This window comes from Syngnathoides biaculeatus, chromosome 13 (assembly GCF_019802595.1).
Source record: "Syngnathoides biaculeatus isolate LvHL_M chromosome 13, ASM1980259v1, whole genome shotgun sequence".
Taxonomy (NCBI): domain Eukaryota; kingdom Metazoa; phylum Chordata; class Actinopteri; order Syngnathiformes; family Syngnathidae; genus Syngnathoides; species Syngnathoides biaculeatus.
The window spans coordinates 26,609,102-26,634,290 of NC_084652.1; the positions used below are offsets into that span (position 1 = coordinate 26,609,102).

At 43.5% G+C, this 25,189-nt stretch overlaps 1 protein-coding gene across 6 annotated transcripts in view; it reads right to left on the reverse strand.

Moving 5' to 3' along the window:
- Positions 1–3,734: 3,734 nt before the first annotated feature.
- The window catches only part of LOC133510638 (cytochrome P450 7A1), a 41,933-nt gene continuing 20,478 nt past the window's right edge, over positions 3,735–25,189 (reverse strand). For 4 of the 6 annotated variants that reach the window (XM_061838784.1, XM_061838783.1, XM_061838785.1 and 1 more), the window contains 8 exons: positions 8,974–9,078; positions 8,838–8,896; positions 8,510–8,719; positions 8,220–8,414; positions 7,930–8,129; positions 4,548–4,678; positions 4,257–4,435; positions 3,735–4,170 (listed from right to left, as the gene is read on the reverse strand). In XM_061838784.1, the coding sequence (XP_061694768.1) occupies positions 3,868–4,170; positions 4,257–4,435; positions 4,548–4,678; positions 7,930–8,129; positions 8,220–8,414; positions 8,510–8,719; positions 8,838–8,896; positions 8,974–9,078 (1,382 nt within the window). In that variant the 3' untranslated portion in view covers positions 3,735–3,867. Of the gene's footprint in view, positions 4,171–4,256; positions 4,436–4,547; positions 4,679–7,929; positions 8,130–8,219; positions 8,415–8,509; positions 8,720–8,837; positions 9,079–11,552; positions 16,378–25,189 lie in introns of those variants that run through there. The other 2 variants (XM_061838787.1, XM_061838781.1) reach the window with 2 other exon arrangements.

Below are 25,189 nucleotides of genomic sequence, written 5' to 3' on the forward strand. Positions count from 1 at the left end.
ACAATAAAATAAAAGTCCAATTAAGAGTCTGTAGCCGGGCGAAGCATAGAATAATGAAACCACTTAGTTCCTTTTCCCTCCAAGCGGACGGCTTTGGAGGTACGGGCAGACACCTTGTGGGGACCAGACCAACGGGTTCTGACCACTTACGAGGGAGTCGTTTAAGGTAGACAGATGACCACTCAGGAAGATCAAGCGCAGGGCGTGGTGATGGAAGAGAGTCCTGGGTCTGTAAGGAGAAATTAGAAGCCAAAGAATGTAGTTGTGTCTATAACAGTTTATGAGAAAAGGAGGAGGAAGGGTCAGGCATCAGATGAGCTGTAAGAAGTTCGTAAGGAGAGAAACCAGTAGAGCGAGACACAGTTTGTCTAACAGACAGAGTAATGTGGAGAGCCTGAACCCAATTCATGCCGGAAGACCTACATACTTTACCCAGTTTTCCTTCAATGTGCGATTCATACGTTCAACTGAACCTTAACTGGCGGGATGATAAACACAACCAAACTTGTGAGTATTCCCTAACGACTTCTCTGCAGTAGCTAGGTGTGTGGATGTAAAATGTGTACCGTTGTCTGAGCGGATGAGACCGGGGAAACCGTGCGTTGGAATCCAATGGTTCACCAAAGCTTTCATTACCGACATGGTGTCTTCGCGAGCTCAGGGGAAGGCTTCAGGCCATCCGGAAAAGGTACCAACAAAAACAAGAAAGTTGGGTTTACCTTGAACAGGAGTGATCGTGTCTGTGAAATCTATGACCAGTTCAGCGCCAGGCCAGGTGGGTGGGTCAAATGAACCTGGCAACAGTCTAAGTGTGGGGCGAACATTGTGTAGCAGGCAAATATTACAGTCACGACAGTGGGGGTGACACAAGTCAGACATTTTAGGATACCACCACATGCGGAGTTTGGTTAGGATGGCTCTGGGGCCAATATGAGCCATAGAGTGGGTTTCTGTCTAAATATATTTTGTTCGGGAGAGGCGTTGTGCTGTATTTTAACTAATTCACTATGAGACGGAGAATCGGGCAAGTCAGGAGAGGATTTGTCAGATAATTGGACAAGCATCCGTGGGACATAGCCCGCAGCCTGCTTGGCAGCCAAGACTAAGCATTATTGCCGAGGGCTGTGGTTGAAGTTGATTTGGAGTGACCAGGGTCCTTGACGATAGCCACCGCCAAAGGTTTGGCCAGGGCTTTGTCTCATCGTTGGATCAGTGTCAAATGTACAATCGGGGTAATTTTGGCTGTTTTAAAGTCATTCTGTTTCCATGGAGACAGATCCAACACACCAGCAGAGACACCATAAGCTGAGTCAGAATAGACAGTGACAGATTGTCCGACCGCCAGTTCTGGTGCAAGACAGAGTGCGAGCACTTCCGCTGCCTGGGGTGAGGGAGCAGATGTTAGTAGGGAAAAGGGAACAGTTAAAAATTCACCTGAGGGCTGCTGCTCCACTATGGCAGCCACCGCAGCCAAAGAGCCATTTGGCTTACGGTAACAGCAACCATCAGTGAACAGAACCCTGCCGTTAGTCAGAGGTTGGACAGATTTCACAGCAGTGTGGGTCTACATGCAATTCGTCAGTCATGTTAATGTCGGTGTGTACACATGTGATGTTTGGTTGGATATGACATTACCATGTGTGCAGTTTTCTGAAGAACTTTGGCAAGCCCAGCTGCAAACCTAGTGCATTCAGGGCTTTTGGCGTCAAGTGGATCAAGTGGAATGCTACAATACATCAGGACATGACGCTTTCCATCCCTCTTCTGATATAAAGTAGCATTCACAATGGTAGGTGTGACAGTAACGTCTAAGTGAAATGGGATGGTATAATTTGGAGCGACCAGAAATGCTGCTGATGCGAGATCACGTACAAGAGTGGTATAGAAAGAGTCTAACTCCGCCAACCACTACAATTTGGCAGCAAAGTTTCTGTAGCCTTTGTGCTGTAGACTAGAAGAATGATGCTCCGAGTACATAGTGGATCCTTCAGAGGACACCACTCTGCCCAAGAAGGTCACAAATTTGCGACAACACTAAAGCTTCTTTATGGAAGCTTTAAATCCCAGCTCCTGCAAACGAAGCAGAACAAGTTTAGAGACAAATACAACTCTGTTGTTAGGGTTGCCAACAGGAGATCATCTACATACATCAAGAGTTTACATCCATCTGGGAGATCTAGATCCTGCAGCAATGATTTCAAACATTGATTAAAAATCCAGGTGAATTTTGAGATTTGTGTCAGGTTAAAAAGCCTGACTCTATTAAAAGAAGGTGAACAGACAAGGCTTCAAGTTTTACTTGCTGCAAGGGGAGCGACAGGACTTCCCTGCTTCCAACCAACTCCAACTTGTGTCTCCTTGCAGCTTCTTTTTATTCAGTGAATCACATGATGAGTGTGGGTGTGAGTGTGTCTGACTGATTGTTTACATCTGTTAGATTGATTACATCAAGTTAGATTGATTACATCAAGACAGTGAATTCAAAGGTACAAGCTTGGTGGTGATGTGTAACCAACTACAGTTTGAACAAAATGAGAACATATGGATGATTACGGTACTGGCGCCGCCGCCTTCTCACGTCCCTATTCAGCAGGCGCTGGGGAGTTCTGTGGAGCCACCCAGGAGCTGGAGAGACTTCGGGGTGGCAGTCATGGCTCTGGTCCTGCTCTCCATCATCTTCTTCGCTCCTGAGTTCGCCCAGCCGCTTCAGGACCTGGCCTCGTTGGCGACCAATCGCTGGTCGTCTTGCAACGACGGCGTGGGAGGTTTTCGTCCGGAGCAGTGGCCTCCCTCGTTATGGTTCCTGCCTCGCCGTTTGGTTCCTCACAGAGGTCGTCCGCCCGAATCGCCCCGTGGGGACCCTGGTGCTTGGCGTCCGGGTTGTCCTCCTGACCTGTCCGCCCGGACGCCTCGTGTTTGGTGGCCTGGATGGCCACCAGTCTGAGGTTCTTGTTGTTTTGGACAGCAAGCGGAGACGAAAAGGGTTTTGAGCTCAGTGATCATTGCAGGACAAGTGGATTGTTGGCACGTCTGTCAGGATTAAGACTTCTCTTGGCAACTGAAATTTTTTTGGGATAGTTATCTAATTCACAACAATATCATAATATGCTCATTCTGATTTTATATTTTTAGTGTTGTTTTATTGATGTTCATGCTCTGATAAAAGCAATCAGAAGTTAACCTTGAGAAGTACTTGAGAAGTTTTTTCACTGAGTCCTAAATTTCTGAAGGACTACTTTTTACTTGAGGCACATTCTCGTCAATTACCAATACTCTTACGAAAGCACAATATTTAGCTAGTCTACCCCCAAACACTAACGTCACTATATTATAAATTGTCTTTACTTTGTGTCTTTATCCTTTTATATAATGTGATCAGGTACATATGGCCTTATTCTTATCCAGTATATTCCCCTGGTAATGTTCTCAACAGCTTTTCCTACCTTCAAATTCAAATTACATACTCAGTGTGTGGAGTGTTTTTTTTTTTAAATAGCAATTTAGGTTTACCTTGTAATAAAAATGTAACCAACATAATACTTTACACTCAAATATTGTTGATGTCACGGCAGTAGTGCTCCATAATTTTATCTACCTGTGTTAAGGCCCACTTTAATACACTGATAAAATGCGGTATGGTATTGCATGAATTCTCTGCAGTATCGTTAAAACCATTGTACCATTATCAAATAAATAATTGCAACACTATCAAATAAAAAACTTTATAACGGGAAGAATTTATGTTCCAGAGCAACAAATCAACGCATAATATACAGCGTTGAAAACATCTATTTACATGTGTATCAAGACATCAACATACAGAACTTGAATATACACTATATACATTTTTTTTCAACAACAACACATTTAAAAGTAGGATTTCAATTTGAATCGAAAATCAATATCATATGTTGGTTGAAGGATTCCTAAACCAGCACGTGACTGGTCAAGCGGTGGGACTTTGATTGCAGGGTCCAGAAGTTCCATTTCAAAGTAAGACAAAACCAGAGTCAAGAACTGCTTAATTTCATATATGGCAAAAAATCTGCCAGGGCATTTGGTGACCCCAGAGCCAAAGGGCATGTAGAAGTAACGTAATCTCCTGCCATTACGATAGAAACTGTTTTTCTCATGACCATTTTCATCAAGAAAGCGGTCAAATTTATATTCCTGCAAGAGGACAGAAATAAGCAATTACCAAGATTGCAGTACTTTATGCTGATCATGTTGCTATAACAACTTTTAATGCCTCTTACATAGGGATCTTCATAGATTTCTGGATCGTAGTGCAACATGGGGGGGTACAGAGCTAGGACATCATCTTTCCTTATACGATAAGCATCCTGATTGTCTAGGTGAAGTAAAAAGTCTTCTTTGGCAACACGCACATTCATAGAAGCACTGGATAGACGCATGGCTTCCTTTATAATACTGTCTGTGATTTGTGAAAAGATGAAATGAACTACCAACAGTTAGTTTACTTGAATGGAAGTATGAAGTGTGAAAGTATAATCTGATAACTAACATTTGTATTGCAATAAACTCACCTAAAACAGGCATATTGTCCAATTGGTCCCTCTTCAGGTTTAATGTGGGGTCACTTGGGTTTACAGTCTGACCTGAAGCCTCCAGCATTCTTTGCACCTCTTCACGAGCTGCTTTCATTGCATCTGGACTTCTATAAATAGAAAGAGGACCTATCACTAGGACATGTGTAGTATTGTTATTTCTTTTAAGAAAATTTCTCCTATGAGAATTGTTCGTATAATCAAAGCATATTTTACTTGTCTATTTTCTTGTCCTCTGACGAGTGTCACTACAGTAATGCCACTCTGTATTGCCGTTCACATATTGCAGATTTAGTGTATTTCAGATTGTTATTGATTTTTTTTTTAATGAGAGTGTACGCAGCATGGTGGATGAGCCCACATCTGCCTCACACTTCTGAGGACCGGTGTTTCGATCCGGCCCTCCACTGTGTGGAGTTTGCATGTTTTCCTATAAGTTTGTGTGGGTATTCTCTGTGCTCTGGTTTCCTCCTACGTCCCAAAACCTGCATTGTATATTAATTGAAGACTGCCTATCCTTCCATCCATTTTATGAGCTGCTTATCCTCACAAGGGTCATGGGTGTGCTGAAACCTATTCCAGCTCTCATCGGGCAGGAAGCAGGGTACACCCAGAACTGGTTGCCAGCCAATCGCAGGGCACATGGAGACTGACAACATTCACACTCACAATCACACCTTGGGTCAATTAAGAGTCAGTGTAGAGTAGTTACTCATATGCACATCTCAGATACAGTAAGCTTTGTTGGCTTTATGATTTTAATGTGGCAACAATCATTAAAATTAGAGCTCTGAGATTGACTAACTCAGGTTTAATAATGGAGTGCAGAGTTCAAAGCAAACATGGTGAATCACTATTATGCAGCAAAAAAAAAGAATAAATTGCCAACAGAGGTGATGACAAACCCAATTGTGTGTTTTAAAATCCAAATTAAAAACTTTTCATTTCTCATGCATTTTAGAGTACTTCCACTTTTCAGTGATATTTTTTGCACAAAAAGATTTTTAGATGTACATTTTCAAATGTTTTTATGTATTAAAGTGGTGTTAATATAATTTTAATTGAGTTACCTTGTGTATACAATGTGGCAGATAAATTTTCTTTGCTTTGGTTTTTTGCTTTAGGGCAAATTGGCTCTGATTCTGAGCAGAAAACCAATCGTTCTTGATTACTCATACTTTTGGTAAATAGCCAGATTGCTTAAGTATAGAACGAACATGACTGGAAAGCCACTGTTAAAATTATATCCAGTCGACAGTCAGAATTTTATGAAATAGATTAACAAATACCAACCTTAACCAACACTAAGCTAATGTACACATCTATCCATCCATCTTCTACCGCTTTTCCATGTCAGGTCGCGGGGTCAGTAGCTTTAGCAAGGATCCCCAGACAACCCTTTCCCCAACCACTTTCACTTTTTTAGCTCTTCCAGGGGGAGCTCAAGGCATTCCCAGGTAAGCTGAGAGATGTAGTCTCGTCAAGATATTCCTGGGTCATCCCAGGGTCTCTTTCTGGTGGGACATGCCCAGAACATCTCACCAGGGTGGCGTCCAGGAGGCATCCGAATCAGATACCCGAGCCACTTCATCTGGCCTCTGTCTGTGTAGAGAAGCAGCAGCTTGACACAAAGATCCTCCCAGATAACCGAGCTTCGCACCCTATCTCTAAGAGAGAGAGCAGACAACCAATGGAGGAAACTCATTTCGGTTGCTTGTATCCAGGATCTTGTTCTTTCGGTCATGACCTACAGATTGTAACCATAGGTGAGGGTAGGCACGGAGATGGATTGGTAAATTAAAGGCTTTGCCTTTTGATTAAGCTCCTCTTTTACCACAATGGATCGATACAAACTCAAAAGTCCGCATCGCTGCAGATGCTGCACCGATTCGCCTGTCGATTTCCGGCTCCATTTTCCCCTCACTTGTGAACAAGACCCCAACATACTGGATTTCCTTGACTTGGGACAGGATCTCATCCCCAACCTGGAGAGGGCCACGCCATCCTTTTCCGACTGAGGGCCATGGTCTCAGGTTTGGAGGTGCTGATTGCCATCCCAGCCGCAAACCTGCAAACAACTCCAGTGAGTGTTGGAGATCATGGCTTGATGTAGCCAGCAGAACCACATCATTTGCAGAAAGCAGAGATCCAATACTGAGGCCACCAAACTGGAGCCCCGCTACGCCTTGGCTGCGCCTAGAGATTCTGAACAGAACAGAATCGGTGAAAAAGGGAAGTCTTGGCACAGTCCATCTCTCACCGGAAATGAGTCAGACTTACTGCTGGCAGTACGGACCGGTCATACATGGACCAAACAGCACTGTTTGGTGCATCGGAAAAAACAACAGTCAGGACCCGTCCCTCCACTCAAAGGCAGAGGTAGCCTACCCTCTCATCCACCAGGTGAAATCCCAATGTACAGGCGCCGAACAAAGGGACAATAAGTAAACCCACACCTGCTCAGTGCTTCTCACCGAGGACAACTCCAGCGTGGAACAGAGTGCAACCCTTCTCGAGAGGACTGTTACCAGAGCCCAATTGATGAGTGGAGGCGAGTCCGACTATATCTAGTTGGAATTTCCTGCACTTCTCACACACCAGCTTAGTCGCATTTCCTACCAGAGATGTGACATTCCATGTTCCTATAGCCAGTTTCTGTACATGGAGATTGGATCGCCAAGGTCAAGGCCTTCGGTTACTGCCCAGCTCAAATTGCACCCAACCCCTATGGCCCTTCTCACAGGTGGTGAGGCCATGGAAAGGGGGACCCACATTGCATTTTTGAGCTGTGCCCGGCCAAACCCCATGGCTGCAGGTCCGGGCATCAGGCACTTGCCTTCGAGCCCCGCTTCCAGGCATGGCTCCAGGTGACCCATGTCCGGCCAAGTGAAACCTAAATCAACTGTTTTTAATCATCAAAGGGGTTTATGGAGCCATGATTTGTCTGGTCACTAACCAACTAGCTGTTAGCTATGGTGCACAGTGGCACAGTGTAGAGTGTTGCCCTCACAGTTCTGAGGATTGAACCTGGGTCCTCAGAACTGTGAGGCCAACGCTTTACAGCTGCCCCACTGTTCCATCTCTTGAAAATCAGTTCTATGAAATTGGTAAAAGTTCAATAATACAGGTATGATGTAACTACAGAAACTCGGTGAGTGGATTATAAAATCAAGTTTACTGTCGGATTTTCATGGTTACGTTTCTAACAATCACTCAATCTTTTCCTCTTAATTGAATTATTGTGTTTTCTAACATTTTTATATAAAATCATTGGACGTGATTCTGATCGTTGCTAATTACTAGATATACTGGCTAAATAATAATGTTAGGTTAGCCAAAATGACAAATGAAATGATCATACCTTATCATGTAAAAAAGACTCCAAAAGGTTGCAGGCAAGGTATTAGCCTGTGAAGCCCAAAGCAATGCAACATGTGTTCTGGCCTTGCTTACGTCATTGAAGGTGGATAAAGAATCATTCAGGATCATTCTCATGGAGATCAGATCCGAAACGTTCTCTCTCTGTGACAATTTTTCAGCATACATTGTTTTGGCTAGATTCTACACATTTTAAAGACACAGGTACAGACAGACCAAAAAAACTTAGAATGAAATTTCATAAATTAATTTCTTTTCAATATTGCAGCTGACCTCTCTGGCACTATAGGCACTCTTAAAGACATGGATAGGCAGGCCAGCAACTAAAGCTGGGAAGATCTTATCAAACTCCTTGAAATTCTCCAACGTATTCAGCACCAAAGCTTTCTGAGCTCCCTGCCGAGCCTGGCACTTCTCCTCACCAAGCTCTTTACCAAATAATGTCAGATAGCCCGACTCAAACATCACCTGGAAAACCAAATTCAAAGGAAACTGTAACAGAACTGTAACAGTGTAATCAAGTCTGGACAGTTTGTATTACTGAGGTTACACTGTCTGGTTACCTTATAGCAAAAAGCAAAAATGCCATCCACTTTCCAGTGATCCTTGCTTGGATTGAGTGTGTTGGACTTCAACATCACATTCTGAAGGTGCTCCATCATGCTCTTGATCAGTGAGGGCAATGCCTCACCTTGCAGTGTCTTAAGAAAAGTCTGATGCAGATTTTCTGTGGTGTGGCCATGACGAGGGTCGAAGCTGTCGTGGCCAAATGCCTAGTGAGTTAATGAAGACAAGGTCCAGAATAAAGAAAAAGCATGAAATATCTTTACAAAAAATAAACAGATCTCTAAAACAACACAAAGTTGATGCAATTAAATTCCATAAACTTACCTTGACTGATGTTGCAAAGTGGAATTTCCTCCAGTCCAAGTGTCTACCTTGTCTGATGACTGAGTGGTAAGAGAATGGGTCACACAGGAAGTGAATGTACTGGCCAGCAATCTTGCAGGTGAAAATGTGGCCATACTTCTTCTGACGGCTATGGAGAAACTGGAGAGGGTTGGTCCCAAATTGGAGAGCACAACCAAGATAGGGTATGCAGCCATTTTCAATTGCAGGCTCCTTAGGCTGCCTATTGACATTGAAAGTAAGTAGAAATGATCTACTTTATGAATGAAATTCACTTTGTTTATTTAAAGAGAGTTGTCTGTTGATATTCCCATTCAGCCTGGTCATTTCATTCTCTGGGGAAGTGATATGATCAATAATGGACAATTCTGTTTCTCTAGGAACACGTTTGGCCTCTCATCCGATCAGGCATCATCCGTTCATGCATAATGAACAAGGCTTATTAAGATACAGTAGCCAGTGCTTGTATTAAAAACTCAAATATTTATGCTCCAACTCTGAGGCATCCCCCACACCATATATGGAATGATTGTTTTGGATTGCAAAAAGCCAGTGACAAGGAGAGGCATAGTATGGCAAGAGTTTCTTCTGAAATCGATACATTTTCATTTTGGTACTATTCACCACACCGCTCAAAATGCAAAAAGCATATATGTGTGTGTTCCCCACATAAGGTACACAAGCACACACACACACACACACACACACACCACACACACACACACACACACACACACAACACACACACACGTACGCACACACACACACACACGTGGGAAAGTTCGTAAGTTTATTTGTTCATAAACCTTAACTATACTGGCACGCTTCAATATTTTGGAAGTAGTTGACTCCAGCAGACTAATTTTCAGTGTCATTAGATGGACAGGTAAACGTGTCATGGGCGTGGCCAGGCCCGCTGTGTGCGGCTGTCACCGCCAGCAGCTCCTTATCTGCGCCTCACTAATTATGTCATGTATTTAAGCCTTGTGTGGTTGCATTGCGGTGTATCAGCTGGAAATTGTTGGCCTCACAGTTCTGTTCGATCTCGTACCCGCCTGTGTGGAGTTTGGATGTTCTGTGTGTGCCTGCATGGGTTTTCTCCGGGCACTCTGGTTTCCTACCAAATCCCAAAAACATGCAACATTAATTGAACACTCTAAATTGCCCGTTTATGTGATTCTGAGTGAGGCTGTTTGTCTCAATGTGCCCTGCGATTGGCTGGCAACCAGTTCAGGGTGTACCCCGGCTCCTGCCCATTGACAGCTGGGATAGGCTTCAGCATTCCCCACGACCCTTGTGAGGATAAGCGGCTAAGAAAATGGATGGATGGATAGATGTGTTGTAATGCTAGTTGCCAGTTTGTTGTTTGAGACTGCATTAGTCTGTGTGATTATGTCAATTTCATTCGGCTTGTCCCGTTAGGATCTCAGATGAACACCCTTATTTGTTTGGTACAGTTTTTATACCCGGTTTCTTTCCTGACGCAACCCCTCTTTGGGGAGTGGCGGCCCCAGTGAGATACGGACTCACGACCCCTGGTTTACCAAACCAATACTGAGCTATGGGGCCTGTCAGTATACGATATACGTATTTTCTATTTGCTTTCCTGTTCCTGTGGCACCACAGAAGTCTAGCTAATGCTTGTTTTTTGCCTGGTAGTTATTGGAGCTCATTTCAAGTTTTTGGACCTTCCCTTTTGCCACGTGTTTTTGAGCTTTTGCCTTTTGCCACGTGTTTTTGTGCTTTTGCCTTTTTTGGACTACTTACCAGTATATGACCTCTGTTGAGAATAAAACCACCCTCGACATCTTTTCACTGCCTTGTAGTCCTGCATTTGGTTCTGATTAATTAATAGGAGTGTGGGAAGATTAATAAGAATTTTGGGAGGGTCATACAACAAACAACAACTATTTCCCCTCAATGGGTGTAGTTGTTTCACATATTATATCTGGAAGTTAATCCCTGTAATAAATGAGGGATTACTGTAAATTTTATATGATGGTACTGTGCCATGGGTATTTTTTTCAAAGTCGCAACTTCAAATAGAGATTGAAAGAAGTAGAAAGATAAGCACTGGATTTTGGCTCATAGAGAATTAATTACATTTGATAATTAAATTGGTGGAATAGTGGAGCAGCTGCACAACATTGGGCTCACAGTTCTGAGGACCCAGCCCTGTGTAGAATTTGCATGTTCTCCCCGTGCCTGCGTGGGTTCTCTCCAGGCATTCCAGTTTCCTCCCACTTCCCAAAAGCATGCATTAATTGGACATTCTAAGATGCCCCCAGGTGTGACTCTGAGTGTGATTGTTGTCAGTGTCCATGTGCCCTGCGAGTGGCTGGCAACCAGTTCAAAGTGTACCCTTCCTCCTACCTGATGACGGTAGAAAAGGCTCCAACACTCCCGTGACCCACGTGAGGATAAGCATCTCAGAAAATTGATGGCTATTAATTAAATTAATGCCATATCCTCACAGGGGTCATGAGAGTGCTGGAGCCTATCCCAGCTAACTTGGGGCGAAAGGCAGACTACATGGTGAACTGGTTGCCAGTCAGTCGCAGGGCACAATAATTATGTAACATTAAATTAAGACATAATATTTTAAAACATTGTTTGAGATCTGTTTTGTTTCAGGGTTTTTGGGCAAACAAATATTTCTGCTCTCAAAAACGGCTTACATATTTAATATAGTCTTACCTTCGTCGTGTTCCCACAGCCAGCCAAAGGATGCAGCAGAACCCTACCAGCACTGCCCATATTAGAGCGAAACTTATAATCATGATTGTAACAATGGTAACAAGGGGAAGGGCCCACAAAATAAAAAGGCGCAGATGTATGGCAGAAAACAAATTGTATAATTAACCAGTGTATGTGTGTGTGTGTGTGTGTGTCAATGGGCAGAATAGCTGAAGTGAGGGTAATGACACATTGCCATGCGGAAGGTTTTTATAACTGCATTGTGTCTTTGGGTGGGTCCAAAGGCAGACCAAAAAAAACGTATTATGTCATCACTGGTTTGAAAATGAGATGGGTGATGATTTGTCACAGCTTGTTTTGCACCAAATCAAGTGTTCTTTTTTAATTAAAATGTTACTGCGTGCAACTTTATCACTACATTGATTGTTATAAATCCATCCACATCTACCATAATGTCAAAATGACTTCAATGAGGAAATACTGTTCCATGCACGGAGTGAATGAGTGTGCTTGTGTGTGTGATGGCCTTGACCAGAGTCCATGGACAGTGTTAGTGGAAAGACATAAGGGTTTGTAAATAGATTCAAGGTCCCTGCTTTGCGTTTGTTTTGTTTTCAGTGTAACTATGTGTGATGAGGCAGATGAGGGAACAAAATGTCCATTGTCCAAGCCGCTTATCCTCACAAGGGTTGCCAGAGTGCCGGAGCCTATCCCAGCTTGCATCAGGTGAAAGGTGGACTATACCGTGAACTAGTCACTAGTCTGTCGCAGGGCACATATAGGCAGCAAAGTCAGGTCTGTGTACTACTACACCGTCAGTGACCTGGAACAGAATGTGATCAGAGAATTCTGTATATCCAAGTAACGTGTGTATGGACCCTCCATGAGCCATCACCTTATCATGGTGGAGTGGTTTGTGTGACCCAATGATCCTCGGAGCTACATTGTCTGGTGTTTCATGGCCCTGGTAAGGTCACCCACAGTAAAAAGGTCTGAGGTGAGGAACCAACCCTGCTAAACAATTCCTACAGAAATTCTATAGAAATCAAGAGAATTCAATAGAATTTGTACAGAACAACTTGTTCAATAGAGCTTTGGCTGTGATTTCCTATAGAATTTACACAGAACAATGGAATTTCAATAGAAATTCAATAGAACTTGGGTCCTAAAGTTTTACAGTTCTTTAGAAATTCTTGAGAAATGTTCTAGAGAAAATTTTTAGCAGGGAAACAACACTTGTCTCCATAATGTCCCTGTCGGGACTAGTGATGGCCGAGGAAGGCAGGGCAAGACATGGAGGACCCATATGCAGCGAAGCAGGGATGCAAGGAAGGAGTAAGCATAACAATATTATTTTTTCAGGAATAAACAACTTAATGTAATATCAATCCATCCATCCATTCTCTACCGCTTCTGCGGATCGGGTTGTGGGGGAAGTAGATTGATCAGGGATACCCAGACATCCCTTTTCCCAGCCACTTCTTCCAGCTCTTCCAGAGGGATCCCGAGGCGTTCCCAAGCCAGTAGAGAGACATAGTATCTCATGTATGTCCTGGGTCCTCCCCGGGGTCTCTTTCCGGTGGGACATGCAAGGAACATTTCACCATGGAGGCATCCGGGAGTAATCCGGATCAGATACCCCAGCCACCTCATCTGGCTCATCACAATGCTCGACACTGAGCCCCTCCCGGATGACCAAGCTTTGCACACTATCTCCATGGGAGAGCCCGGACACGCTGCGGAGCAAACTCATTTCGGCTGATTGTATCCGGGATCTTGTTCTTTCGTTCACGACCCACAGCTCGTGCCCATAGGTGAGGGTAGGAACATAGATCGACTGGTAAAACCTTTCTGCTTAGCTTCCTCTTTACCACTACGGACCGATACAAAGTCCGCATCACTACGCACGCTGCACCGATCCATCTGTTGATCTCTCACTACATTCTTCCCTTACTCGTGAACAAGACCCCGAGATACTCCTCCACTTGGGACTGGATCTCATCCCCGACCTGGAGAAGGCACGCCACCCTTTTCCGACTGAGGACCATGGTCTCAGATTTGGAGGTGCTGATTCTCATCCCAGCTGCTTCAAACCCAGCTATGAAACGCCCCAGTGAGAGTTGGAGATCACAGCTTGATGAAGCCAACAAAACCACATAATCTGCAAAGAGCAGTGATGCAATGCTGAGGCCACCAAACACTCTATGGACGGAGACTCTATGCTTTGAATGTGCCTAGAGATGCTGTCCATAAAAGTTATGAACAAAATCTGTGACAAAGGGAAGCCTTGGTGGAATCAAACAAACTTATTGCCGGCAATACAGACCAGACTCTGACACCGATTGTACATGGACCGAACAGCCCGTATCAGGGGGTTTGGTACCCCATACTCCCGAACACCCCCCACAAGACTCCCCAAGGGTCAAGGTCTTCCTAAAGTCCACAAAACACATATAGACTGGTTGGGTGAACTCCCATGCACCCTCGAGGATCCTGCTGAGGACCTTCCACAAAAATAAGGTGATGGCTCGAGGAGGGCTCTACAAAGTCCACAAATAAGAAAAAAAGGAATACTGTGAAGAAATCAGCCCATATTTTGCAGGCCATAAATGTTTTAAACTGAGCATCACACACAAATCCCCACCTAAACACAAAGCATCTCCACAGTTTCCATAGGTGTCATTAAATTGCTTCAGTTCAGTTTCTTCAATATGGGAAGTGTGCAGGCATGACAATTCACCAGAAGACCATTATTGATAGCCTCCATGGCATGGGTAAGGCACAAACGCTCATAGCAAATGAGACTGGTGGTTCACAGAGAGCTGTGGACAAGCACATTGGTGTAGAGACCAGTGGAAGAAGATACATCAGCAAAAGAAATGTTTGTGGCCTTTAGCGTATTATCAATCAGAGAAGAGTCAAGTATCTACAAAAGTTCCTGGAATAGTCAAATGAGGCGGGATTCACAGCTTAAAAAAACACCACATCCAGACGCATATGGGAGATGGGGTACAACTGTCGGATACCTCAGATCAAATCTTTTCTGAGCCTGAGGCAACATTGGAAGTGTCTCAACTGGGCCAGGAGAAGAAGGACTGCACTGTTGGCCAGTGATCCAACGGCCAGTGAGAATACATTGTGCCTTGGATTTGGGAATCAAAGTCCAAGGGTTTGGAGGAAGGACCGATGCAAAATAACCTGTGGATATCTGGTTCCATTCTTCTTTCACTCATCAACAAGACCCTGAGATTTTTCAACTCCTCCTCTCGGGGAAGGATTTCATCCCCAACCTGGAGTGCGCATTGGACCTCTCAGATTTAGAGGTGCTTTTTTTTCATCCCAGCCGATCTTCCAACCATTCCAGTCAGAGTTGAAAATCACGTTTTGATGAAGCCAACAGAACCACATCATCTGCAAAAAGCACAGATGCAATACTGATGCCAACAAACTGGACCCCATCTAGGCCTCGGTTGTGCCTAGAAATGATGTCCATAAAAGTTATGTCCAGAATCGGTGACAAAAGGCAGCCTTTAGCAGGGCAGCCAACCCAAAGCAGAAAAAAGTGCGATTTACCGCTGGCAATGGGCACCAAACTCTGACACTGGTCGTACAGGGAATGAACACCCAGGCCCGTAATCAATGGGTTCGGTACTCCAACCTCCTGAAGCACCCTTACATCTCCAGTCGGCTGCCTCTGCTAAGGCAGCGTGGAACATGGTCCTTTCAAACTCAGTGTCCCCTCCCTCCCCCAGAACGTAGCTGAAGTGTTCCCAGAGGTGGGAATTGAAATTCCTTCTGGCAGGGGATTCATCCAGCGGTTCCCAGGAAATGCTCACAATACATTTCCAGTGTCACAATACTTCTCTGGGTACTCTATCATTGGCTTTCTCTTGATCTACAAGGATACAATGAAGCTCTTTCTGACCTTCTACTGTTCTTTCTCTCTCGTTTTCCTCACCCATCAGCACAGAACTGGCACCAATCAACAGATTTTCAAATCCATCCTTAATTACCCTAACCTGCTGCAGATCTTTCCTGTCTGTAGCCATCTGTCTCGGCGATCTGTATCAATGTTTCCATCCTTCTTTTGGGTCCAACCTGGCATACGTGTCCTCATCTGCCTCGTTCACCTTTGCCACCTCTACCTTTGTCCTATTTTTGATCTCCATGTATTCCTTCCTCTACTCAGTCCTCAAAGTGTCCCACTTCTTCTTAGCGAGCCTCTTTCCTTGTATGATTTCCTGTACCTCGAAGTTGCACCACCAAGTCTCCTTCCCTTTCCTTCCAAAACATACACAAGTGCTCTCCTGCCTGTCTGTCTGATCACCTTGTCTGTAGTGGTCCAGAAATGTTCTGCAATCTCCTCCTGTTCACCAAAACCCTATTTCAGCTCTTCTCAAAAAGCCACCCGACACTCTCTTTCTTTACTCCCACCGGTGATCCAACGATTATGACTCCATTGTGCTTGTTGTGTGGCGAAAAATTATCCAACAATCCAAGCAAGTCTAAGTAATCTTCAAGGGTATTTTCAAACAAATCCCCTTTCACTTCAGAACAAAAATGCAAGTATTTTGTTCGCCTTCGTGCACATGTGGAGGAAGAGGAAACGTTGATGAGAAAAAACACAAAGTAAAATGAGAAAGTCCTAAAAGGTGGCTATCACGTTGCTGAACTTGTAGTCAAATTAAAAAAGTCCCACACCGTGGCAGATACATTAATCTTTCCAGCTCTTGTAAATGAGATGCATGCACAGACATAACCAAAGTACAGCTTTCATTTAATACAATTTCCAGACATACTAGTGACATGTCTACATTTAGTTTTGGAAAAAAAGCCACATCAGGAGTACGTTTGTATTGCAACTTGACAAGTCTATTGATATGAGTGGACATGCCCAACTCCTGGCTAATGTGCGGTTTGTGGATGGATATGAAATAAAAGTAAACTTTTTTTCAAGCCATTGCATCATAAAAAAAAAAAAAAAAAAACAGGAGAGGAAAAAATTCAGGTCCCGTCTGAATAGCTTGACAAAACTCGACTTAAATGGGAAACTGCTTGGGTATCTGCAATAATGGAGCAGCAGCCATGCTTGGACATGCCAAAAGCTTTGTAAGCAGAGTGAAAGAAAGAGACACAATTATGATTGTTACACAAACTGCTTTATACACTGTGAGGCCCTCGTTGCCAGAAACTTACCAGCAGACCTAGTTTCCTGTGTTAGATGACACTGTGCGGATGGTAAACTTTGTAAAATCATGACCTGTGAAAAGTCGCATATTTGCATCTTTATGTGAGGAAATGGGCGTGGAACATAAAGCCTTATTGTTTCATACGGAAGTCTCGCAGTTGTCCCATGGCATGGTTTTGGCACGTTTATAAACTGCTGGAGGAAATGAATATCCATCCATTTTCTCTGTTGCTTATCCTCACAATGGTCACGGGAGTGCTGGAGCCTATCCCAGCTGTCAATGGCCAGGAGGCAGTGTACACTCTGAACTGGTTGCTATCCAATTGCAGGGCGCATGGAGACAGACAACAAATCTTTGATGTCACTGGTGCAGGGTGGATCCAGGTGCTCCCTCTGAGCTGCTTTTACCTCCCCAAAATCTCCCTCAAATCCTGCAACCAGGGAGCAGTTTTGCCAATTCCTGAGGCCGGAAACACTTACCACCCATTGAGAGTGAAATTAAATAACCAATTACGAGATAAGGCTAGTGACGAGCTAACACTAGCGATGAGCTAACGCTAGTGACGAGCTAACGCTAGGGAGGCCTACATTGGATTACAAGGAGTAAGACAAGAACACTTACCAACCAGTGAGAGTGAAATTAAATAACCAACGACGAGCTAAGGGTAGCGATGAGCTAATGCTATTGATGAGCTAACGCTACCGATGATCTAACGCTAGCGAGGCCTACAGTGGACCACAAGTAGGAAGACTCAAGGATCGTGACGACTGAGAGGATGCTGGACAGACAAGTGGACACAACCCTCCACTCCTGCCGTGTGAAACACTGCAGGGAAATTGTGGTTTGAATATCTTTTATCTCTCTTTTTCTTCTATCTTCATGTGTTTGGACCCTAAGTTTAAAATAAGGTAGTATTTGAATTGTATACTTTGTGTGTCGATTTTGTTTATTTGATTGGCTGCAGCCCTATGGGTGGCACCTGCCAGTGCAATCTGTAGGCTGGTCCCAAGCCCGGATAAATGCAGAGGGTTGCGTCAGGAAGGGCATCCGGTGTAAAACTGTCCCAAACATATATGAGCGTTCAACAAACGAATCCCATACCGGATCGGTCGTGGCCTGGTTAACAATGCCTGCCCCCGCCACAGTTAACCTCCAGGCCGTCGGTGAAAATTCAGCTACTGTGCGTTGAAGACAAAGAAGAGGAGGAAAACAGCTTCGTCGGCAGAACAGGATGAGGAAGGCACAGAGCGTACAACTGAATGTAGGGACTTTGAATGTTTTGAATATGACAGGAAAAGCTCAGGAGTAGGTTGACATGATGATTAGGAGAAAGGTTGATATATTACGCATCCAAGAGAGCAGGTGGAAAGGTAGTAAGACTAGGAGTTTAGGAGCAGGGGTTAAATTATTTTACCATGGATTAGATGGGAAGAGAAATGGAGTAGGAGTCATTTTAAAGGATGAGCTGGTTAAGAACATCTTGGAGGTGAAAATATCAGATGTGACAGACAACAGTCAGAGTCACAATCGCACCCAGGGGTAGTTTAGAGTATCCAATTAATGCATGTTTTTGGGAATGTGGGAGGAAACCGGAATACATGGAGAAAACCCATGGAGGAACGGGGAGAACATGCAAACTCCACACAGGTTCTTTTTAACTATTTTTAGTTTCCCATCTTCTTCTTTTCCTTTCAGCTTGTCCAATGAAGGGTCACCACAGCGTGTCATCTTTTTCCATCTAAACCTCTCTCCTGCATCTTCCTCTCTTACACCAACTCCCCTCATGCCTTCCCTCACAACATCCATCAACCTTCTCTTTGGTTTCTGCTCGCTCTTTTGCCTGGAAGCTCCATCCTCAGTACCCTTCTACCAATATAGTCACTCTCTCGCCTCTGGACATGATCAAACCATCAAAGTATGCTTTCTCAAACCTAGTCTCCAAAACATCTTACTTTAGCTGCCCCACTATCATCATGGCTGGCCTCACCATTGTTTTATAAATTTTGCCTTCCATCCAAGCAGACTCTTCTTTCACATAACACACCAGACACCTTCCGCAGGTGTTCCAACCTGCATGGATCTGTTTCTTCACTTCCTCACCACACTCACCATTGCTCTGGATTGTTGACCCCAAGTATATGAACTCTTCCCCCTCGCCCCCTGTCATTCACGGACATATATTCTGTTTTACTTCAGGTAATCTACATTCCTCTCCTTTCCAGTGCATGCCTCCATCTTTCTAATTGGTTCTCCACCTGATCCCTGCTTTCACTGCAGATTATAATTTCATCTGCGAATATCATGGTCCAAGGGGATTCCAGTCTAACTTCATTGCTTCCATACCTCCACACGTATGTCATCGGGACCACCTGTCTTTCCATTTTTCATCCTCTTTAGTGCCTTTCTAACTTCCCCCTTACTAATCGTTGCCACTTCCTGGTCCTTCACACTTGCCCATTTTACTCTTCCTTATCTCTAATTTTCTTAATTTATCAACTTCTCAAAGTATTCCTTCCATCTATTTAGCACACTCCTGGCACCAGTCACACATATCTATCTCTATCCTTAGTCACTCTTACCTGCTGCACATCCTTGCCATCTCTTTCCCTCTGTCTGGCATACCTGTCGAGATCCTTTTCTCCTTCTTTCATGTCCAATCTGGTGTACATATCGTCAGATGCCTCTTCTTTAGCCTTCGCCACCTCTACTTTTATCCTACGTCGCATCTCAATGTATCCCTTTCGTCTCTCCTTAGTCCTTTCGGTCTCCAACTTCTTCTTTGCCAATCTCTTTCCTTGTATGACTTCCTGTATTTTGGGGTTCCACCACCAAGTCTCTTTCTCCCCTTTCCTCCCAGAAGACACACCAAGTACTCACCTGCCTGTGTCTCCCTGATCACCTTGGCTAAAGTAGTCCAGTCTCACGGGAGCTCCTCCTGTCCATCGAGAGCCTGTCTCTCCTCTTTCTGAAAGCTTCCAGCTTCCAGCACATGGGTCTCTGCTCAACTTTTGCCTTCTTAATCTTCCTACCCACCACCATAGTCATCCTACACACCACCATCCTATTTTGTCGAGCTACACTCTCCCCTACCACTACTTTACAGACAGTAACCTCCTTCAGATTACATCGTTGCACAAAATGTAATCCACTTATGTGCTTCTACCACCGTTCTTATAGGTCACTCTATGTTCCTGCCTCTTCTGGGGAAAAAGTGTTCACTACTTAAATCCAAATACTGCAAATCGCCTTACAAATGAGAGCATGCAGTCATGTGTCAAGATATAAGTTACATCTTACATGCCCGATGTTGGGAAACTGTTCAGTGATGTTCAAAAACAGAAGTCACATTCAATGGGCAAGAATACAATCCTGTCTTTAGCTCATATTTGCAAACAAAGTGTCTATGTTTATAAAGTAATTTTTGTTTTTGTCTATATTTAGAATGATACATAGGGATATTATTGTTTTGTTGCTCAGGTCTGAGGATGGCTGTGTTGTATTGTATGTGACAAAACAGAAAAGGATCCTGCTTTTTATCTTGCACTGACTTATTAAGCATTTGTCGAAAGCTAAAGAGGATAATGCAGAGAAATCAAACTATATTATTTTAATTTTATGTAATTTACCTTTACAAAAGGCTGCTGTTTTATTTTTATCATTGGGGATGTATTTTATTACGCTCTGTCTGTTACCCAGATAATGGGCGAAAGAGAAGACGACCCCATTTTATTTCCATGAGGATGTCTGAAATTACAGGATGCACGTTCCATTTTTTTAATCCTCAAAATAAATATGACTATTCCATTGTTACATTTCTATAAATTCATCAATGCAACGAAACATAACACATCAATAAGGGAAGTTAAAATGAAAACACCAACGTACAACAGTTGTCACATGGTGCGTCAACATCAAACGTGACATTTCTGCTTTCTGTTCACCAGACAAACACATGAGAATTGCACAATTTTCGTGAAACATAAACACTCAAATCCTCGAACTTCACATTGCAAACATCATCAACATTGTCATTGACATGTACATCCTGATCAACAGTACAATCAGTAACTGGGGAGAGTGTAGCAATACAAGTGACTTGTTTGCTGACACTTGGAGAAGATGGAACATGTTGACATGAAGTAGATAAACCCAATAAAATGCTTTGCTCTCTCTCTCTCTCTTACTCTCTTCAGTAAAATGGTCTAAAAGTGCAATGAAACAATAATCCATCCATCCATTTTCTTAGCCACGTATCCTCACAAGGTTCACGGGAGTGCTGGAGCCTATCCCAGCTGTCAACGGGCAAGAGGCAGGGTACACCATGAACTGGTTGCCAGCCAATCGCAGGACACATCAAGACAAACAGCCGCACTCACAATCACACCTCGGGCAATTTAGAGTGTCCAATTAATGTGCCTATTTTTGAGATGTGGTAGGTAACCGGAATGCCCGGAGGTAACCCACGCAGGCATAGGGAGAACATGCAAACTCCACACAAGGAGGGCTGGGATTGAACACAGGTCCTCAGCACTGTGATGGCAAGATGTACAGCTGTAGCATCCAACATTCTCACCAACTTTACACTCTGGAAAGTGCTTCAGCACAAACATTGTCTCTACCTTTAATGTGCTTGATCACAAGATTGAACCCTTGCAAAGACAAACTCCACCTTATTCGGCTCTGATTTTCATTCTTCATTTTGCAAAGAAAAGTCAAGGGATTGTGATCTGTAAAGATTCAATGCGAAAAGTGATAATATCTAAATACGCCTCAAAATGCTACAATCCTAACAAAAGACCCAGAGTTTCCTTTTCAGTGTTTGAATAGTTTTTTTTGGTGCTTATCAAACTTTTTGGAAAAGTAATACACTGGATGATCAAGACCTGAGTCATCTTATTGCATCAGGACACCACCTGCACTAACATCACTTGCATCAACAGCTCCCCCTGATGCTGTCCAACTGTCTTGTGGCAACTGTCGAGACCTTCAAGTTCTTGGGAATTGCAGTCTCAAAGGACCTGAGGTGGGAGATTAACATCAACTCCATCCTCAAAAAAGCCCAGCAAAGGATGTACTTCTTGTGGATGCTTCTGAGGAAGCACGGCCTGTCACAAGAACCACTGAGACAGTTTGATACAGCAGTCATCCAATCAGTACTGTCTACCTCCATCACAGTCTGATTTGGAGCCGCCACAAAAAAGATAAACTCAGACTGCAACGAACAGTCAAAACAGCTGAATGGATTATTGGCACCACACTACCCACTATTGAGGACTTCCAACTAATGCTAACTTGGTCCAGAGCAGGGAGTGTCATGCTCCTGGCATCCAGCCCGGGCTGGGCGTTGCCAGCTAATCAGAAGGCGCACACCTGCGCCTCATGAACACTGATGACACCCAGTACATATTGGACCCGTGGGACGACTAGTCCTTCACCAGATTGTTGCCTTTGATGCCTCGTTCCCGCACTCCCGTTTTCCTGATGTCTACCTTCTGTGTACCGACCCACGTCTGTCCCCTGACCAACCTCGTAAACCTGCCGCTACTGTTACTTCTGCTTGTTTAGACTGTCTGCCTGATCCCCGACCTTGGAACGAATAAAGGCTTCCTCTGTACTGCCTGCTTGCCTCTGGAGTCGTGCATTTGGGCCCTTGAGCCCCGTTCGTGACAGGGAGGATTCTTTTGGATCCTCCACATCTTAGCCACAAGCTCTTCCAGTTCCTTTCGTCGGGAAAGCACTAAAGATCAATGAAAGTCGAAACTAGCAGCCATTCAAACATTTTTTCCCCTCTGGTAATTCACTCCTTACATTCTTAATTAGCAAATTAACAATTTTCTGCCTTGTGCCATTGTTAGAACACTCACACTCTGCTGGTCCAATCAATAACAGTATGACTAATTTATATTGTAGATTATCACATGATTCGTCAATTTGAACTGCTCCCTCTGCCCAACTGTCAACCGCTGTTCTAAAAGAAGAAGATTTTACTTCTTGCAAGACTATAGTTCCTATAAATAGAAAAGTTCCTATAAATAGAAATGTCCGGGGCAGCACAGTCTGCCGGAGAAAAATTCCTTGGGTGTTTTTCACACTTGGCTAAATAAAGCTGATTCTGATTCTGATCAATTTGCAAATGAAAAGCTTTCTCAAAGTTTGGTGCCTGCAGCGCTGGAGAATTCATGAATATGGCTTTGACTTTTTCAAATGTATCTTGACAACTGCTATCCCACCGAAATTTAACCTTTTTCCCCAAAAGGCTAGTAGTAAGTAGAGATAGAACATCAGATAAATTTTGGCCAAATTTCCTATAATAGCCTGCCATACCCAGGAAACTCACAAGTTCTCTCTTACACTGTGGAACTGGGAAATGTACAATAGCCTCAATTTTAGCACTAACTGGTTGTACCAGACAGTGCCCGACAACATGACCTGAAAATAGAACTTGTGCCTTTCCAAATTCACACTTCGCAAGATTGACAATCAATTTCACTGCTCTCTCGATTTCCTGAATTCTCTTCAGGTGATCGTCCCATTCCACGGCGGAAACGATGACATTATCCATGTAGGCTTTGACACCTTCAAGACCTGATGTCAGGCTGTTGATGAGCCTTTGAAATGCTGCTGAGACCTTTCTTAAAGCCGAACGGCATAACATTGTATTGATATTGTCCATCGGGTGTAGCAAATGCCAAAATCTTCTTAGTATGATCTGTGATCTGTGAGCGGCACCTACCGGAAGCTCTTCAAAAGGTCAAACTTACTCATGTACTTAGCTTGAGCAATGTCATCAATGCAATCATCCACTCTCGGTAGTGGGTCGGAGTCATTTCGTGAGAGTGCATTTACAGTTTTCATGTGACTGCAGCAGCGCAAAGCACCACCACTCTTTGGCACAAGAACACAAGTGAACTCCTCAGACTGTCACTGGGACCAATAATGTCATTATCCAGCATGTACTTCACTTCTTTCTGCAGATTTTCACTTTTCACAGGATTCATTTGATATGGGTGTTGTTTCACAGGTGCAGCAACATCTCCATCAATTTCATGACTAACCATATCTGTGCTGCCAGGCACATCAGGAAATAGGTGAGAGACCTCGAAAATCAAATGTGATATTTCAGCTTTCTTTTCAGCAGACAAATGTTTCAATTTGTCATCATGTTGAGCTAACACAACAGAATTGCACAATTTTGGTGAAATGTTATCACTCAAATCCTCAAACTTCACATTGCAAATAACATGATCAAAATTATCATTGACATGTACATCTCTATCAACAGTACAATCAGTAACTGGGGAGAGTGTACAGTACCAATATAACTGACTTGTTTGGTTTCTACTCTGTGATGATATTTCTTAATCATGTTAACATGACATAACCTTTTGTGTTTATGATGGCTAGGAGTCAAGACAATATAGTCTGTCGGTAACCTTTTTGTGTTTCAGATATGGACTCTGATATCTACCTCTGAGTGGTTGGCCAGGAATGGGAACTAAAACTAACACTTTTTCAGCAGGAATAAAACTTTGTTCTTTTCACTTTTGCCATAATTTTGTTTGATTTTTGCTTCAGAGGTGTTTTAGTTTTCAATAGTTATGTCTGGCCAACTCACAAGCTTTCAAACGGGTGTTCCAAAAAGTAGAAACATAGTCCAAAATATTGATCTCAGGATCGCAACTGACCCATTGCACTTTCAAATGCTTTAGTGGCCCGTGTTCCTTGTGACCAAAAACAATCTCAAATGAACTCAACCCTAAACTTTCCTGAACAGATTCTCAACAGAACAACAAATGTACACCCTCATTTTAATCTTTTTCTGTCTCAAAACAATTAGTCTTGATAATATTTTTCAAAGTTTGATGAAACCTCTCTAACGCTCCCTGCGACTTTGGATGATGAGCACGAGACTAGACTTAACCTGTTCTGTGAACAACTGATACATTGCTCCTTGGACATAAAATATGAGCCCTGATCAGACTTGGACAACTTTTGGTAACCCAAGTTGAAAATCTTGATCAAAGCCTTGAAATCACAGGACCAACTATACTATGGATAGGAATAGCCTCAGGAAATCTGGTAGAAGCACACGTCATTGTGAGGAGACATTAATTACCAAATCTGGTTTTAGGGAGTGGACCAACACAGTCAATGATATCTCGACTGAAAGGTTCCTGGAAAGCCAGTATTGGTTTTAAAAGAGCAGGAGGAATTTTCTAATTTGGTTTACCAACAATTTGGCATGCATGACAGGTTTTACATAATTCAGCATCATCTTTCCTTCAGCTAGGCCAAAGTAAATGTGCTAAATTTTTCTCACAGGCTTTGTTTACCCCAAATGACCTGCAATGGGAATTTCACATGCCAATGAAAGGACATGATTTTGAAAAACCTTTGGAAACACAATTTGACGATGTAATTTCCATTCATCCTCTGCAGGAATGTCCA